General features: G+C 34.0%; 1 protein-coding gene across 8 annotated transcripts in view; it reads left to right on the top strand.

Moving 5' to 3' along the window:
• Positions 1-17288, top strand: part of REV3L (REV3 like, DNA directed polymerase zeta catalytic subunit) — a 227730-nt gene that overhangs the window by 139148 nt on the left and 71294 nt on the right. For all 8 annotated transcript variants that reach the window (XR_013176357.1, XM_077162672.1, XM_077162671.1 and 5 more), the window contains 3 exons: positions 417-542; positions 4922-5114; positions 6339-6450. Coding sequence is in view for 7 of the 8 variants with exons in the window: in XM_077162672.1 (XP_077018787.1) it covers positions 417-542; positions 4922-5114; positions 6339-6450 (431 nt within the window). In the remaining variant the exon portion in view is untranslated. The remainder of the gene's footprint in view (positions 1-416; positions 543-4921; positions 5115-6338; positions 6451-17288) is intronic.

Here is a 17288-nt window from a genome sequence, read left to right as displayed (position 1 = left end):
TTTCATGCAACATGTTGTGTTGGGATAAAATACAAATCCAGAGTTTCAATCTTTTACAAACTCAGCAAAAGTAGTTGCAAATACGTTGATTGCTTACATGTCATACTTCAAGCAAGGCCAAGACTGTTAGTTTCGGTACTTAGGGTTTGTAAACTCAGCATATAAGTGAGATCAACATATAGTTTGCTTACCGGTTATTTCATATACTTGTACCTATGTCTAGTTCTGGTATCTTTAGTTACTAGCATGAAAAGAATGTTAATAAAACAGTTTCTTTTTGGACTTAAAGAGATGATATTAGGTTATAATTTATTACTAAATACATAGAGTGTATTATCTAAGTGGGAAAAAGTAATCAAAAGAAAGAAAAGATTGCTTATTTATCCTTTTCTGGCTATGTGTGTTTCTTTTAATAGAATCAGTTTGCAACTGTAAATACTCCAAAGAAAGAAACTTCTCAGATTGATGGACCATCTTTAAACAATACTTATGGTTTCAAAGTCAGCGTACAAAACTTGCAGGAGGCAAAAGCTTTACATGAGGTAAAATGGCAATAGTAAGCTGACATACACGATGTTTAATTCATATTTTATTCTATAGAATAAGTATGGAAATTTTTTAATGAGTAAAGGATACATTGAGGTCTATCTTTGTTCATCTCTGTTTTGCTCTTATTACTTTTACTATTTTATTTACTTAAACTTTTAAGAGAAGACGGCCATCAGTTGCTGATATTGCTTTATGATTTTGCAACTTTCCTAAATCTTTGAAATTCACTTTGTAGATGCTAAAACTAGAAAACAATTTTGAACCATTGGAAAGTCTGTATATTATTATTCTCTTTACTCAAATGTGATATTTACTTGTATTTTCTGTTTGTTTGGCTCAGTGATTAGAGAACTTGCTACAAAAGAGGATGGATCCTTTTCCTTTCATAATCTCTGTAACCTGTTACTTTCACACCACAGACCATATGCCAAAAACTGGGAAGCTGTTTTTTCAAAAATGTTTGTTAGTTACAGTGTGAACTGGAGAGAATGTGTGTTGGGTCTCTACAAATTTACCTGTATTTCAGAAAATACAATTTAAAGCACATATCTAACTGGCAGTAACTTGGAAATCAAAGTATACTGTTTATACTGGCAGTATACAGTATGGAAGCCACTAGCAACATGGCTATTGAGAACTTAAAATTTGACTTATGCAACTGAAGAATTGTGTTTTAAATTTTATTTAATTTTAACTTAGATTTAAAAAGTAATATTCAGTTCAGTTATTGGAAAACCTTTATTTTTGAAACAAGTTAGGTTTATAAAACTACTTTTTCAAATGTAAATTTAATGAACTCTTAACTGCAAGTCAGTTATTTCCATAGAAAAGTTAGCATCTGAATTGAGGTAAATGTAAAATATATTTCAAAGCATCAAAGACTTAACAGGGAAAAGAATGTAAAATATATCAATTTATGTATATCTATATGTTGAAATGGTAATACTTTAGATATATAAAGAACAAGATATTTTAAAATTAATTTCAGCTGTTTACTTTTTTAAACATTACTGGAAAATTAAAAATTACCTATGTGGCTCTCATATTTTTATTGGATAGTTGCTGGTGTATAGGGCTGTTTTATGTCTTTGTCCTTGGAACAGATAATTAATAAACCACCTTTAAGTTGTGATTGGATTTTTAATGGCTTTTTTTGTGTGAAGGGGGTCTCTAATCACCTATATCTTAACTATTCTAAGGATTGGGTAAGCATCAAATAAAAGAAAAATGTAAATATTGTACTCACTTTTCCCATAAATTTGAACTGAGAATCTTTTTTTTAAGAATTAAATTGCAACATAGACTAATATTACTCACTTTTCATGTTAGGTAGAACCCCTACCCCCTTGAATTAACCAACCCTTAGCAAGCATTCCAAGAAACTTCCCCCACTCATAACTTCCAGAAGGACCCAGAAGGTGTAAAACCAAACCTGCCCCAGCACACAAGGTAGTCAGTGGCATGAGTGTCCTTGCATCCCCTCTGGCAGCTGCATTCCTGCCATAGCCCCCCTTGTCCAGCATCCCCACCTCCAGCAGTTAACAGCCCTTGCAGCTTCAAGCTTGTGATAACTCCCCGTTTAGCTTGCCATTTTCTCACTCCCAAGCTAGACAGTGAAAACCACCTCCCTTTCCAACCAGCCTATGTAAGCTGTACTGCTTCCCCTGCTAAGAGCTGTCCCCATCTTAAGCGTCAGCCCACAGACCCATAGCCTCTCAATGAAACTCCTTTAATAATGAGTTTTAATTTGCATTTCCTCTCCTCCCTATTGAAAAACTTATTTTATTCGTGCATTTTTTCGTTCAGCAACATGCTTGTTGCTCCTATTTTGTTTCTGGCCCTGTACTAGCCCCTAAAGTCCAGATAAATCAAGTGGTAAACTCAGGAATAAATATCTTATCAGATATAAGATAAGATATTTTATCTTATCCAAAATTAGAAAATTAAAAGAAATACTTTTAAGAAAAGTATTTATTAAAGCAAATTTGGCTGTTAGCCTTAACTTCATAGACCTTAGCAAAAAAGACTTCTTACATTTGATTATCCTTTTATTATTTGAAAACCATGATTTCCTGCTTTTACTCCTACTTTATTATACACAACTCAATTCAGAATCATGAGCCCTCTTGAAGTTAAAATTAGTCAGGAAATCTGACTGGTTGCTGATAGTGTCCTTCCCATACAGGCTTTCATCTCAGGGCGCAGTTCTAAACAGCCACCTCGTGGTCAAATCAGGGAATGAGACCAAAAAAATCTGCACTATTCTCTGTTCTTTTCCTAAAGAAATTGTGCCTATAACTTTGTCTTCCTGTTTCCCATTACAGGGGTGTAATTTCTCTTCCTTTTATATACAAATACTCAAGATAAGTGTAATCCTTATCCCCCTTTCTGAGTTATTCCTTGTCTAGTTGTACTCAGTAAATCTCTCTCCAATTGTTTGCTGAAAAAATGCCCCAAAGAGCAGTAATGCATTTATATAAAGAATAGAAAGGCAAAATTTGAGTGTGAAATCTGGCCTGGTAAATAAATAGTACCATTAACCTCTTAGACTCTTTACCTATAGTTGTGCTCATAATCTTCTCCGCAGTCTTTCCACATGTTCATCCTTTTCTAATTAAACTTGTTTGGTTTGGTTTGGGGGAGAGATTTTGTGTTTTAAAATTTTGTATTTACTAAATGCATGCTTAGGTGTATAAAAAAAAAGTCATGAAGAGTGTACACTTAAAAGTGAAAGTTTTTCCCCTTAACTCCCTATTTTGCTTTGTTTGATTTTTTTAAAACAGAAACAGCAAACAATATTTCTTAAGGAAGGTGGTGGATTTGATGATTGTTTTATTATACTTTATGCCTTAATACATGCATAATAAATGTTCTTTATATTTTAAAAAATATCTAATAACAAATAGGCTAGTGAATACACAGTATTACATATACATGGTAAAAAAAATTCCATCAGGATGAAAAGATTTACAATAAAAGTAACTTTGCCTCCCATATCAGGCTCCCAGTTTCCTTTCCCAGAGGCAATAACAGTTCTATGTTTTTATGTCTCTTTGCAGAAATTTTTTGTGAATGTGCTTACATTTTATAGATACAGATGCATACTACACTCACTGGTCCCATTTATCAAGTATTATGGTGACCTTTCCATATTAATTTAGTTCATTGTTTTGAAAGTTTTAAAAGTTATATACAAAGTATTCCACAGTGTGTAGACTTTATGGATGCCATATAATTTATGTAACCTGTCCCCAACTCATAGATATTTAGGTTTTTCCAGTCTTTTGCTATTACAAATTTGAATAAATGTCTTCAGGTATACATTTTTGCTACATGTTTCGGTACAAATGAAGGGTTAATTCTCAGGAGTAGAATTGCTAGATCAAAGGATATGTTCATTTTTAATTTAGATAGATATTTCTAAATTGTCCTTCAGAGAGAGTTGCCAAATTATATTCCCACTACTAGAAAGAGCTGAACGTTCACATTTCTTCAACAGGTTGCATGAAAGATAAATGCACAATATAAATCCTTTATAAATTTTATATGATCTGAATAATTGCCAGTATTGTAGCAATAGTCCACTATTTCCCAATGCTGTGTATATGTACAGGATAAAATTATGAACTATTATTCCAGCTATAATCATTAGTTAATTAGCCTTTGTGGCTCAACTATATTTTACTTTTCTTATTCAGAGTTTCTACTAATTAGGTCTTGATTTTAAAAGGAAGACTAAAGAATTACAGTTTTGAATAGTTATTAACATAGGATAATAAGTGTAAAAAGCAAAATATTAAATTTTGCCAAAGACAAAATGTTTCTGGGGAAAAATCTGGTTGTAATTGATACCAGAAGAGTTCTTATGATTTTTTTCAGGAACAACTAATTGTAAATCTGTCTACATATGCAAACGTCTAAATTTAAGCAGCCCTCAGGTAGTAGAGAACTGATAAGTAGGAAATCTAAACTAAGAAACATCTCTTTAGTTTAAACTATTGATAAAACTATATAGTTAACTGGGAAAAAAGTAAAAAGTAACAAACTTTAGTTTGAATGTGCAACCACTTGGCATAGTTATTCTGTTTCTCAAATGGGAATCAAGAGACACTGTATGTATCTTAAACAAATAGTTTGAAGTATGTACTGCCATTTCTTGAGCAGAATTTCTGAAAGAAACACTTGGATTGATTTAGTCTAATCTTGAAAGTAAAAATCTTTAGTTTTACTCTGTAGAGTATTAAGTTGTGACCATGTCCTTTAGCATTATTTTGTCTGTAATTTTACACTCATATTTCTTTAGAGTCTTAGTGAAAAATGCTCCTTTCAGCATTTTTTTTCTTTGAGACATAATTTCTATTTCTTTTTATAGGTACAAAATCTTACCTTAATCAGTGTGGAGTTACATGCTCGAACTAGACGAGACTTACAACCAGATCCTGAATTTGATCCAATTTGTGCTCTGTTCTACTGCATCTCATCTGACGCTCCACTACCAGATACAGACAAAACAGAACTCACAGGTGTAATAGTGATTGATAAAGACAAGATAGGCTCTGGTCAAGGTATTGTCATTTAATATTAATTATATACTTTCCTACCATTAGGTGAGCCTTTTAATAGGATAATCTCTGTGCTTGGAGATCTAAACCAAGTAAGCAGAAAAATCCTTTCTAAAATGTTTGCTGAGGTGGGCACAAGGAAGTGTCTTGCTTAACTTTGTCTTGGACTCATTATTCTTACTTGAATTGTTGTCAAAAATCAGAAGCAGGGCGGGCCACGGTGGCTCAGCAGGCAAGAATGCTTGCCTCCCATGCCCGAGGACCCGGGTTCGATTCCCGGTGCCTGCCCATGTATGAGAAAAAAAAAATCAGAAGCAGTACAATATAGGATCTCAAACTTTCTAATTAGCGTATCTAACTTATTATAAATATTATTTTATAAAATAACAGTTATTAATACTGAATCCAAATAACCTATCTCTAGGTTGGGGAGACAGTCTTCCTCAAATATTCATTTGCTAATAGAGGGGTTTTTTTTTTGCTTTAGGAAGTTAAGTTTACTGCTGTGAGTAAGTTAATGGTTTATACATAGACTTTTAAAATATATTCTAACTTTGTTTATATCTTTTTTCAAAATACATATATTTTTGGTTGAGAGGGTCTTCATAGAGTATCCCATATAAAACATTTTATAAAACATCATAAATTTAAATGGTAAACATTACAGATGAATTCAGTCAACTAAGGACATAGTCTTTGCAGAAAACAAAACCATATAGGGATTTGCAGTTTACTTGGTGGCACATGAGCGTATTTATGCCAGCTCACAAGCCAGTTGAAATCAACCATGGTTGGAAATCTTTACATCATGGAAATAGATAAATGCCACAAATCAGGGCTTTTTTTCCCCCCAGAAAGCTGGTTGTTAAATATTTTCCAGCATACCACTGATTAAAATATTCTTTATGAATTAAATCTCTTCCTATTAGGAAGTAAAGACAGGAAAACAAGTAATAAAAGTTCTTTATGGGTAATATATTTGGGGGGAATTTTATGAATGTAGGCTTTTCAAGAAAATAATTAAAAACATGAAATGTGAACTTTCAGTTGCATATTAAACTAGGAACCTTTAAGAAAATGTTCAAGAAATTGAGTTAATTATATTTTTACTTTGGAGAATGAATGCTCTGTAATTTGAAATATTTCAGTAGTGTAATTTCCCACAAAAGTAAGCGATAATATTACTTACACAGGTATATATCATGAACATTTTTATTTGTTTCTTAGATATCAGCTGTCAGGCACCATTACTTATTAGATCTGGAATTACAGGACTAGAAGTTACCTATGCTCCTGATGAGAAGGCGCTTTTTAAAGAAATTGCAGATATAATAAAGAGGTATTGTTTTGTATTTTCTAGTTTTTCTCATTTCTGTTCAGACTCCTTTTCATGTTATTGCTGATAATACAGGTACAGGTGGGAAGGAGGAAGATAATCCTTTCCTTGGGTCCTTGAAAATAGTGGGCTATCCCTGAAAAGAAGAATTTGTATACCCCTGCCTCTGCTGCCACCACCACCATTTCCAACCAGATTAGAGAAAGGAAAAAGAATATTCTATTCTTAAAGTTGAGGGGCCAATGAAATAATGAGAAACTGTACTAAAGTTGAATTACTCATTAAATAGACTTTGACATTGGGAGCCCCCCACTATTTTTAATACTTTTTTTCATTAAGAAAATGTTAAGCAAAAAAACCACATTCTTTTCATAAATTTAGGGCTGTCTAGTACATACTCTTATGTACATGGTCCCCTAAAATTTCTTTTATTATTTGGTAACTGGTCTTGATGGTTAATATTAGAATCTTTTTTTTATGAATTTAAATTTTTGTTTATGAATTTCATTGTAGTGCTGTGACAACAAAATAACATCTGTATCCCAGAGCATATACATATTAGCTTTTTAAAGGAGACATAAGGATGTAAGATGGCCACACTAAATAATATTCTTTTTTTTTTTGTCTTAATTTTTTGTCAGTAATCGTTATCAACCTCACCATTAATAGAACTGTAAATTATCTGGGTGATGGAATAATTGCATAGGGGGTAGAAATCATTCAACTGTATTATACTGCAATAGTTGCTAGAATAATCTTTCACACACCAATAAGAAACTGTCATCATAATTAAGGGTAGTTGTTGTTAGTTGCACAATGATAAAGTTCTTTTGAAAATATTTGTTAGGCCACTTATATGTGAAAAATCCCCTTTCCACTTATGCAGAAGAAAAAAAAGTCAGAAAGTTATTTTTGCCCTTACTGTGTCAAAAAGTCAACTGTACGAATATCTACGTGTTAAACCTAAAATGATAATTTTAAAACTCCATTAAAAACAAAAGTGTCACACATTTCTTAAATCGATTATGCAGAGGCTTTAAAATTGTTGCAAGACCATATAGTATATATAGCTTTTATACTGCTAATACACAGCTAACAGCAAACTTGATTAGATTAACAGAGTTCTTAATTATACCTTTATATATCACACTAGAAAGATAAATGCCAGAAGACTGCAGAAATATTTAGTTCTGAAACACTACAGATTTTTGAGTGTTGATCTTGTAACCTACCACTTTGCTGTACTCATTTATTAGCTCTAGTAGTTTTGCTGTGAATTTTTTGGGGTTTTCAACATATAGTATCATATCATCTGCAAACAGTGAGAGTTTTACTTCTACCTTTCCAATTTTGATGCTCTGTATTTCTTTTTCTAGTCTAATTGCTCTGGCTAGAACTTCCAACACAATGTTGAATAACCATGGTGACAGTGGACATCCTTGTCTTGTTCCCGGTCTTAGGGGGAAATCTTTCAGTCTTTCCCTATTGAGGATGATGTTAGTTGTGGGTTTTTCATGTATTCACTTTATCATGTTGAGGAAGTTCCCTTCTATTCCTATCCTTTGAAGTGTTTTCAACAAGAAAGTATGTTGAATTTTGTCAAATGCCTTATCTGCATCAATCGAGACGATCATGTGGTTTTTCTGCTTTGGTTTGTTGATATATGGTGTATTACATGATTGATTTTCTTTTGTTGAACCATCCTTGTATACCTGGGATGAATCCAACTTGGTTATGGTGTATCATTCTTTTAATGTGTTGCTGGATTCCATTTGTAAGAATTTTGTTGAGGATTTTTGCCTATAGATATATTAGAGAGATTGATTGGTCTGTAATTTTCTTTTCTTGTAGTATCTTTGTCTGGCTTTGGTGTGAGGTGATGTTAGCTTCATAGAATGAGTTAGTAGCCTTCCATCTTCAATTTTTTTGGAGAGTTTGGGCAGGATTGGTACTAATTCTTTCTTGAATGCTTGGTAGAATGTGGAGCCATCCTGTCCTGGATTTTTCTGTTTTGGGAGCTTCTTAATGACTACTTCAATTTCTTTACTTGTGATTGGTTTGTTGAGGTCATCTGTTTCTTCTCGAATCAATTTTGGTGGTTCATGCCTTTCTAGGAAGTTGTCCATTTCATCTACATTGTCTAGCTTATTAGCATAAAGTTGTTCATAATATCCTCTCATTACCTCCTTTATTTCTGCATCAGTAGTTGATGTCTCTTCTTCCATTTCTGATTTTATTTATTTGCATCCTCTCTCTTATTCTTTTTGTCAACCTTGCTAAGGGTCTATCAATTTTATTGATTTTCTCAGAGAACCAACTTCTGGTTTTATTGATTTTCTTGATTGTTTTCACGTTCTCAATTTCATTTATTTCTACTCTAATCTTTGTTATTTCTTTCCTTTTGTTTGCTTTGGGGTTAGTTTGCTGTTCTTTCTCTAGTTCTCCCAAGTAAACTGTTAATTATTCAATTTTTGCTCTTTTTTCTTTTTTGATATAGGCATTTAAGGCAATAAATTTCCCTCTTAATACTGCCTTTACTGCATCCCATAAATTTTGATATGTTGTGTTTTCATTTTCCTTTGCTTCGAGATATTTACTTATTTCTCTTGTCATTTCTTCCTTGACCCACTGGTTGTTTAAGAGTGTGTTGTTGAGCCTCCATATATTTGTGAATTTTCTGGCCCTCTGCCTGTTATTGATTTCCAACTTCATTGCTTTATGATCCAAGAGAGTGTTTTGTATGATTTCAATCTTTTTAAATTGAGACTTGCTTTGTGACCCAACATATTGTCTATCCTTGAGAATGACCCATGAGCACTTGAGAAAAGGGTGCATCTTGCTGTTGTGGGTTGTAATGGTCTATAAATGTCTGTTAAGTCTAGTTCGTTTATTGTATTATTCAAATTCTCTGTTTCTTTATTGATCCTCTGTCCATTGATGAGAGTGGGGAATTGAAGTCTCCAGCTATTATGGTAGATGTGTCTCTTTTCAGTGTTTGCCTCATGTATTTGGAGTACTCTGGCTCTGTGCATAATTATTTATGATTGTTATGTCTTCCTGTTGAATTGTTCCTTATATTAATACAGAGTGCCCTTATTTGTCTCTTTTAATTGTCTTACATTTGAAGTCTAATTTGTCAGATATTAGTATGGCTACTCCTGCTCTTTTCTGATTGTTGTTTGCATGAAATATCTTTTCCCACCCTTTCACTTTTAACATATGTTTATCTTTGGGTCTAAAATGTATCTCCTGTAGACAGCATATAGATGGGTCCTGTTTTTTTAATCCACTTTGCCAATCTATATCTTTTGATTGGGGAGTTTAATCTATTAACATTCAGTGTTATTACTGTAAGGGCAGTACTTTCTTCTACCATTTTGTCTTTTGGATTTTATATGTCATATCTAATTTTTTTCTCTGTTTATCTTTACTAATAGTCTTCATTTCTACACTCTTCTCCACACCTCTCTCTGCTGTCTTTTCCTATCTATCTCCAGTGCTCCCTTTAGTATTTGTTGCAGAGCCAGTCTCTTGGTCACAAATTCTCTCAGTGATTTTTTTGCCAGAAAGTGTTTTAATTTCCCCCTCATTTTTGAAGGACAGTTTTGCTGGATATAGAATTCTTGGTTGGCAGTTTTTCTCTTTTAGAATCTTAAATATATCATACCACTATCTTCTCGCCTCCATGGTTTCTGCTGAGAAATCTGTACATAGTCTTATTGGGCTTCCCTTGTATGTGATGGATTGCTTTTCTCTTGCTGCTTTCAGAATTCTCTCTTTCTCTTTGACATCTGATGTTCTGAGTAATAAGTGTTTTGGAGTATGTCTACTTGGATCTATTGTGTTTAAGGTATGCTGCACTTCTTAGATCTGTAATTTTAAGTCTTTCATAAAAGTTGGGAAATTTTCAGTGTAATTTCCTCTGTTAGTCTTTCTCCTCCTTTTCCCTTCTCCTCTGGGACACCCACAGCACATATATTCATGCACTTAATGTTGTCATTCAATTCCCTGAGACCCTGCTCATATTTTTCCATTCTATTCCCTATATTTTCTTTAGCTTTTCAAATGTTCCATCCTCCAGTTCACTGATCTTTTCTTCTACCCCTTGTAATCTTAACATTGTAGGTTTCCATTGTTTTTTCATCTATTCTACTGTGCCTTTCATTCCTATAAGTTCTGTGATTTTTTCAGACTTTTTATTTTTTATTCTTTTTATTTACCCATTGTCTTCTTTATATCCTCCCTCAGTTCATTGATTTGATTTTTGATGAGATTTTTCCATGTCTGTTTGAACATCCTGAAGTAGTTGGTTCAAGTCCTGCATCTCATTTGAATTGTTGGTTTGTTCCTTTTTGGGCCATATCTTCAGTTTTCCTACTATGACTCCTTCTTATTTTTTATTTTTTTTTTTGCTGGTGTCTAGGCATTTAATTTCCTTAATTAGTTTATTTTGGAGATTGTTTTCACCCCTTTAGCTAGGATTTTCTTGCTGGATGGCTTTGTTCTCTATCTGTTCTTTTTTTTTTTAATTTTTTATTAATTAAAAAAAATTACAAGAAACACAAACATTCCCAACACATATACTCAGCAGTTCACATTATCATAACATAGTTGCATATTCATCATCATGATCATTTCCCAGAACATTAGCATCAATTCAGAAAAAGAAATAAAAAGACAACAGAAAAATATAACAAACAAAGAAAAAAAATTTTACATGCCATACCCCTTACTGATCCTTTTCATTGATCACTAGCATTTCAAACTAAATCTATTTTAACATTTGTTCCCCCTCTTATTTATTTTTATTCCATATGTTCCTCTCATCTGTTGACAAGGTAGATAAAAGGAGCATCAGACACAGGGTTTTCACAATCACACAGTCACATTGTGAAAGCTATATCATTATACAGTCATCATCAAGAAACATGGCTACTGGAACACAGCTCTACATTTTCAGGCAGTTCCCTCCAGCCTCTCCACTACATCTTGAATAACAAGGTGATATCTACTTAATGCGTAAGAGTAACCTCCAGGATAACCTCTAGACTCTGTTTGGAATCTCTCAGCCATTGATACTTTATCTCATTTCACTCTTCCCCCTTTTGGTCCAGAAGGTTTTCTCAATCCCTTGATGCTGAATCTCAGCTCATTCTGGGATTTCTGTCCCACGCTGCCAGGAAGATCCACACCCCTGGTAGTCATGTCCCACGTAGATAGGGGGAGGGTGGTGAGTCTGCTTGCTGTATTGGCTGGAGAGACAGGCCACATCTGAGCAAAAAAACAGGTTCTCTTGGGGGTGACTCTTAGGCTTAATTTTAAGTAGGTTTGACCTATCCCTTGTGGGGTTAAGTTTCATATGAACAAACCCCAAGATTGGGGGCTCAGTCTATAGCTTTGGTTGTCCACACTGCTTGTGAGAATATCAAGAATTCAACTTGGGGAAGTTGAGTTTTTCCCCGTTCTCACCATTCCCCGAAGGATACTTTGCAAATACTTTTCCACTCACTGATCAAATCACTCTGGGATTCATCATGGCATCACCTGGACAAACCAACAAAATCTCATGTCCTATACAAAGTTCCATATACTTAAGGTGTTCAATCAATTATCTATATAAGTTATATTAGGAGATGCACTAGTCAAAGTATAGATTTGTACCACCTAAACATTTTTTGCTTTAGTCTCACACATTACTTGAAATTTTAAACTATTAAGTACCATCTATTTTCAACACACTGCAGTAATGACATTCTTTTGTTCTTCCTCATGCAAAAACATTTTTTAAATTTGTACATTTACTGTCTATCATTACACACTCTAGGCATTCCTAGATTATACCATCTCAATCTTTATTGGCTATCTTTCTTTGTGATTTCATTTATGCCTCAGCCCTCCTCCCTCTATCATTCTCATATGCAGCTTCATTCAGTGTTTTTACATAATTGTATTACAGTTAGGTAATATTGTGCTATCCATTTCTGAGTTTTTATATTCAGTCCTGTTGCACCATCTGTATCCCTTCAGCTCCAATTACCCAGTATCTTACCCTATTTCTATCTCCTGATGGTCTCTGTTCCCAAGGAAATATTCCAAGTTTATTCACTAATGTCAGTGAGACCATACAGTATTTGTCCTTTTGTTTCTGGCTAATCACACTCAGCATAATGTCCTTGAGGTCCATTCATGTTGTTACATACTTCATAACTTTATTCTGTCTTACAGCTGCATAATATTCCATCTTATGTAAATATCACAGTTTGTTTAGCCAACTGTCTGTTGATGGACATTTTGGCTGTTTCCATCTCTTGGTAATTGTTAATAATGCTGCTATAAACATTGGTGTGTAAATGTCCATTTGTGTCCTTGGCCTCGTGTCCTTTGAGTAGAGACAGCATATAGATGGGTCCTGTTTTTTAATCCATTCTGCCAGACTATGTCTTTTGACTGGAGAGTTTAATCCATTAACATTCAGTGTTATTACTGCATGGGTAGTACTTTCTTCTACTATTTTGCCTTCTGGATTTTATATGTCCTATCTAATTTTCCTTCTTTTTACCTTTACTCATAGTCTTCCTTTCTACACTCTTCTCCACACCTCTCTCTTCTGTCTTCGTGTCTGTCTGTAGTGTTCCCTTTAGTATTTCTTGCAGAGCTGGTCTCTTGGTCACAAACTCTCCCAGTGAGTTTTTGTCTGAAAATGTTTTAATTTCTCCCTCACTTTTTTTTTATTAATTAAAGAAAAAAAAGAAATTAACACAACATTTAGAAGTCATTCCATTCTACATATGCAATCAGTAATTCTTAACATCATCACGTAGATGCATGATCATCATTTCTTAGTACATTTGCATCGATTTAGGAAAAGAACTAGCAAAACAACAGAAAAAGATATAGAATGTTAATATAGAGAAAAAAATAAAAATAATAATAATAGTAAAAAAAAAGACACAAACAAACAAACAGACAAAAAAAAAACCTATAGCTCCGATGCAGCTTCATTCAGTGTTTTAACATGATTACTTTACAATTAGGTATTATTGTGCTGTCCATTTTTGAGTTTTTGTATCTAGTCCTGTTGCACAGTCTGTATCCCTTCAGCTCCAATTACCCATTATCTTACCCTGTTTCTAAGTCCTGTTGGTCTCTGTTACCAATGACATATTCCAAGTTTATTCTCGAATGTCTGTTCACATCAGTGGGACCATACAGTATTTGTCCTTTAGTTTTTGGCTACACTCACTCAGCATAATGTTCACTAGGTCCATCCATGTTATTACATGCTTCATAAGTTTATTCTGTCTTAAAGGTGCATAATATTCCATCGTATGTATATACCACAGTTTGTTTAGCCACTCGTCTGTTGATGGACATTTTGGCTGTTTCCATCTCTTTGCAGTTGTAAATAACGCTGCTATAAACATTGGTGTGCAAATGTCCGTTTGTGTCTTTGCCCTTAAGTCCTTTGAGTAGATACCTAGGAATGGTATTGCTGGGTCATATTGCAATTCTGTATTCAGTTTTTTGAGGAACCACCAAACTGCCTTCCACAGTGGTTGCACCATTTGACATTCCCACCAACAGTGAATAAGTGTGCCTCTTTGTCCGCATCCTCTCTAGCACTTGTCATTTTCTGTTTTGTTGATAATGGCCATTCTGATGGGTGTGAGATGATATCTCATTGTGGTTTTGATTTGCATTTCTCTAATGGCCAGGGACATTGAGCATATCTTCATGTGCCTTTTGGTCATTTGTATTTCCTCTTCTGATAGGTGTCTGTTCAAGTCTTTTTCCCATTTTGTAATTGGGTTGGCTGTCTTTTTGTTGTTGAGTTGGACAATCTCTTTATAAATTCTGGATACTAGACCTTTATCTGATATGTCGTTTCCAAATATTGTCTCCCATTGTGTAGGCTGTCTTTCTACTTTCTTGATGAAGTTCTTTGATGCACAAAAGTGTTTAATTTTGAGGAGCTCCCATTTATTTATTTCTTTCTTCAGTGCTCTTGCTTTAGGTTTAAGGTCCATAAAACCGCCTCCAATTGTAAGTTTCATAAGATATCTCCCTACATTTTCCTCTAACTGTTTTATGGTCTTAGACCTAATGTTTAGATCTTTGATCCATTTTGAGTTAACTTTTGTATAGGGTGTGAGATACGGGTCCTCTTTCATTCTTTTGCATATGGATATCCAGTTCTCTAGGCACCATTTATTGAAGAGACTGCTCTGTCCCAGGTGAGTTGGCTTGACTGCCTTATCAAAGATCAAATGTCCATAGATGAGAGGGTCTATATCTGAGCACTCTATTCGATTCCATTGGTCGATATATCTATCTTTATGCTAATACCATGCTGTTTTGACCACTGTGGCTTCATAATATGCCTTAAAGTCCGGCAGCGTGAGACCTCCAGCTTCGTTTTTTTTCCTCAAAATACTTTTAGCAATTCGGGGCACCCTGCCCTTCCAGATCAATTTGCTTATTGGTTTTTCTGTTTCTGAAAAATAAGTTTTTGGGATTTTGATTGATATTGCATTGAATCTGTAAATCAATTTAGGTAGGATTGACATCTTAACTATATTTAGTCTTCCAATCCATGAACACGGTATGCCCTTCCATCTATTTAGGTCTTCTGTGATTTCTTTTAACAGTTTTTTGTAGTTTTCTTTGTATAGTTTTTTTGTCTCTTTAGTTAAATTTATTCCTAGGTATTTTATTCTTTTAGTTGCAATTGTAAATGGGATTCGTTTCTTGATTTCCCCCTCAGTTTGTTCAATACTAGTGTATAGAAATGCTACAGATTTTTGAATGTTGATCTTGTAACCTGCTACTTTGCTGTACTCCTTTATTAGCTCTAGTAGTTTTGTTGTGGATTTTTCCGGGTTTTCGGCGTATAGTATCATATCGTCTGCAAACAGTGATAGTTTTACTTCTTCCTTTCCAATTTTGATGCCTTGTATTTCTTTTTCTTGTCTAATTGCTCTGGCTAGAACCTCCAACACGATGTTGAATAATACTGGTGATAATGGACATCCTTGTCTTGTTCCTGATCTTAGGGGGAAAGTTTTCAATTTTTCCCCATTGAGGATGATATTAGCTGTGGGTTTTTCATATATTCCCTCTATCATTTTAAGGAAATTCCCTTGTATTCCTATCTTTTGAAGTGTTTTCAACAGGAAAGTATGTTGAATCTTTTCAAATGCCTTCTCTGCATCAATTGAGATGATCATGTGATTTTTCTGCTTTGATTTGTTGATATGGTGTATTACATTAATTGATTTTCTTATGTTGAAACATCCTTGCATACCTGGGATGAATCCTACTTGGTCATGATGTATAATTCTTTTAATGTGTTGTTGTATTCGATTTGCTAGAATTTTGTTGAGGATTTTTGCATCTATATTCATTAGAGAGATTGGTCTGTAGCTCTCTTTTTTTCTAATATCTTTGCCTGGTTTTGGTATGAGGGTGATGTTGGCTTCATAGGATGAATTAGGTAGCTTTCCCTCCACTTCGATTTTTTTGAAGAGTTTGAGGAGAGTTGGTACTAATTCTTTCTGGAATGTTTGATACAATTCACATGTGAAGCCGTCTGGTCCTGGACTTTTCTTTTTAGGAAGCTTTTGAATGACAGATTCAATTTCTTTACTTGTGATTGGTTTTTGAGATCATCTATTTCTTCTTGAGTCAAAGTTGGTTGTTCATGTCTTTCTAGGAACCTGTCCATTTCCTCTAAATTGTTGTATTTATTAGCATAAAGTTGTTCATAGTATCCTGTTATTACCTCCTTTATTTCTGTGAGGTCAGTGGTTATGTCTCCTCTTCCATTTCTGATCTTATTTATTTGCATCCTCTCTCTTCTTCTTTTTGTCAATCTTGCTAAGGGCCCATCAATCTTATTGATTTTCTCATAGAACCAACTTCTGGTCTTATTGATTTTCTCTGTTGTTTTCGTGTTTTCAATTTCATTTATTTTGCTCTAATCTTTGTTATTTCTTTCCTTTTGCTTGCTTTGGCGTTAGTTTGCTGTTCTTTCTCCAGTTCTTCCAAGTGGACAGTTCATTCCTTCATTTTTGCCTTTTCTTCTTTTCTGATATAGGCATTTAGGGCAATAAATTTCCCTCTTAGCACTGCCTTTGCTGCATCCCATAGTTTTTGATATGTTGTGTTTTCATTTTCATTCGCCTCGAGGTATTTACTAATTTCTCTTGCAATTTCTTCTTTGACCCACTCATTGTTTAAGAGTGTGTTATTGAGCCTCCACGTATTTGTGAATTTTCTCGCACTCCGTCTATTATTGATTTCCAACTTCATTCCTTTATGATCCGAGAAAGTGTTGTGTATGATTTCAATCTTTTTAAATTTGTTAAGACTTGCTTTGTGACCCAGCATATGGTCTATCTTTGAGAATGATCCATGAGCACTTGAGAAAAAGGTGTATCCTGCTGTTGTGGGATGTAATGTCCTATAAATGTCTGTTAAGTCTAGCTCATTTATAGTAATATTCAGATTCTCTATTTCTTTATTGATCCTCTGTCTAGATGTTCTGTCGATTGATGAGAGTGGTGAATTGAACTCTCCAACTATTATGGTATATGAGTCTATTTCCCTTTTCAGTGTTTGCAGTGTATTCCTCATATATTTTGGGGCATTCTGGTTCAGTGCGTAAATATTTATGATTGTTATGTCTTCTTGTTTAATTGTTCCTTTTATTAGTATATAGTGTCCTTCTTTGTCTCTTTTAACTGTTTTACATTTGAAGTCTAATTTGTTGGATATTAGTATAGCCATCCTGCTCTTTTCTGGTTGTTATTTGCATGAAATATCTTTTCCCAACCTTTCAC

Source organism: Tamandua tetradactyla, chromosome 5 (assembly GCF_023851605.1).
Source record: "Tamandua tetradactyla isolate mTamTet1 chromosome 5, mTamTet1.pri, whole genome shotgun sequence".
Taxonomy (NCBI): domain Eukaryota; kingdom Metazoa; phylum Chordata; class Mammalia; order Pilosa; family Myrmecophagidae; genus Tamandua; species Tamandua tetradactyla.
The sequence above is the reverse complement of the archived record's forward strand: the minus strand, read 5'-3'. Positions and strand labels throughout refer to the sequence as shown.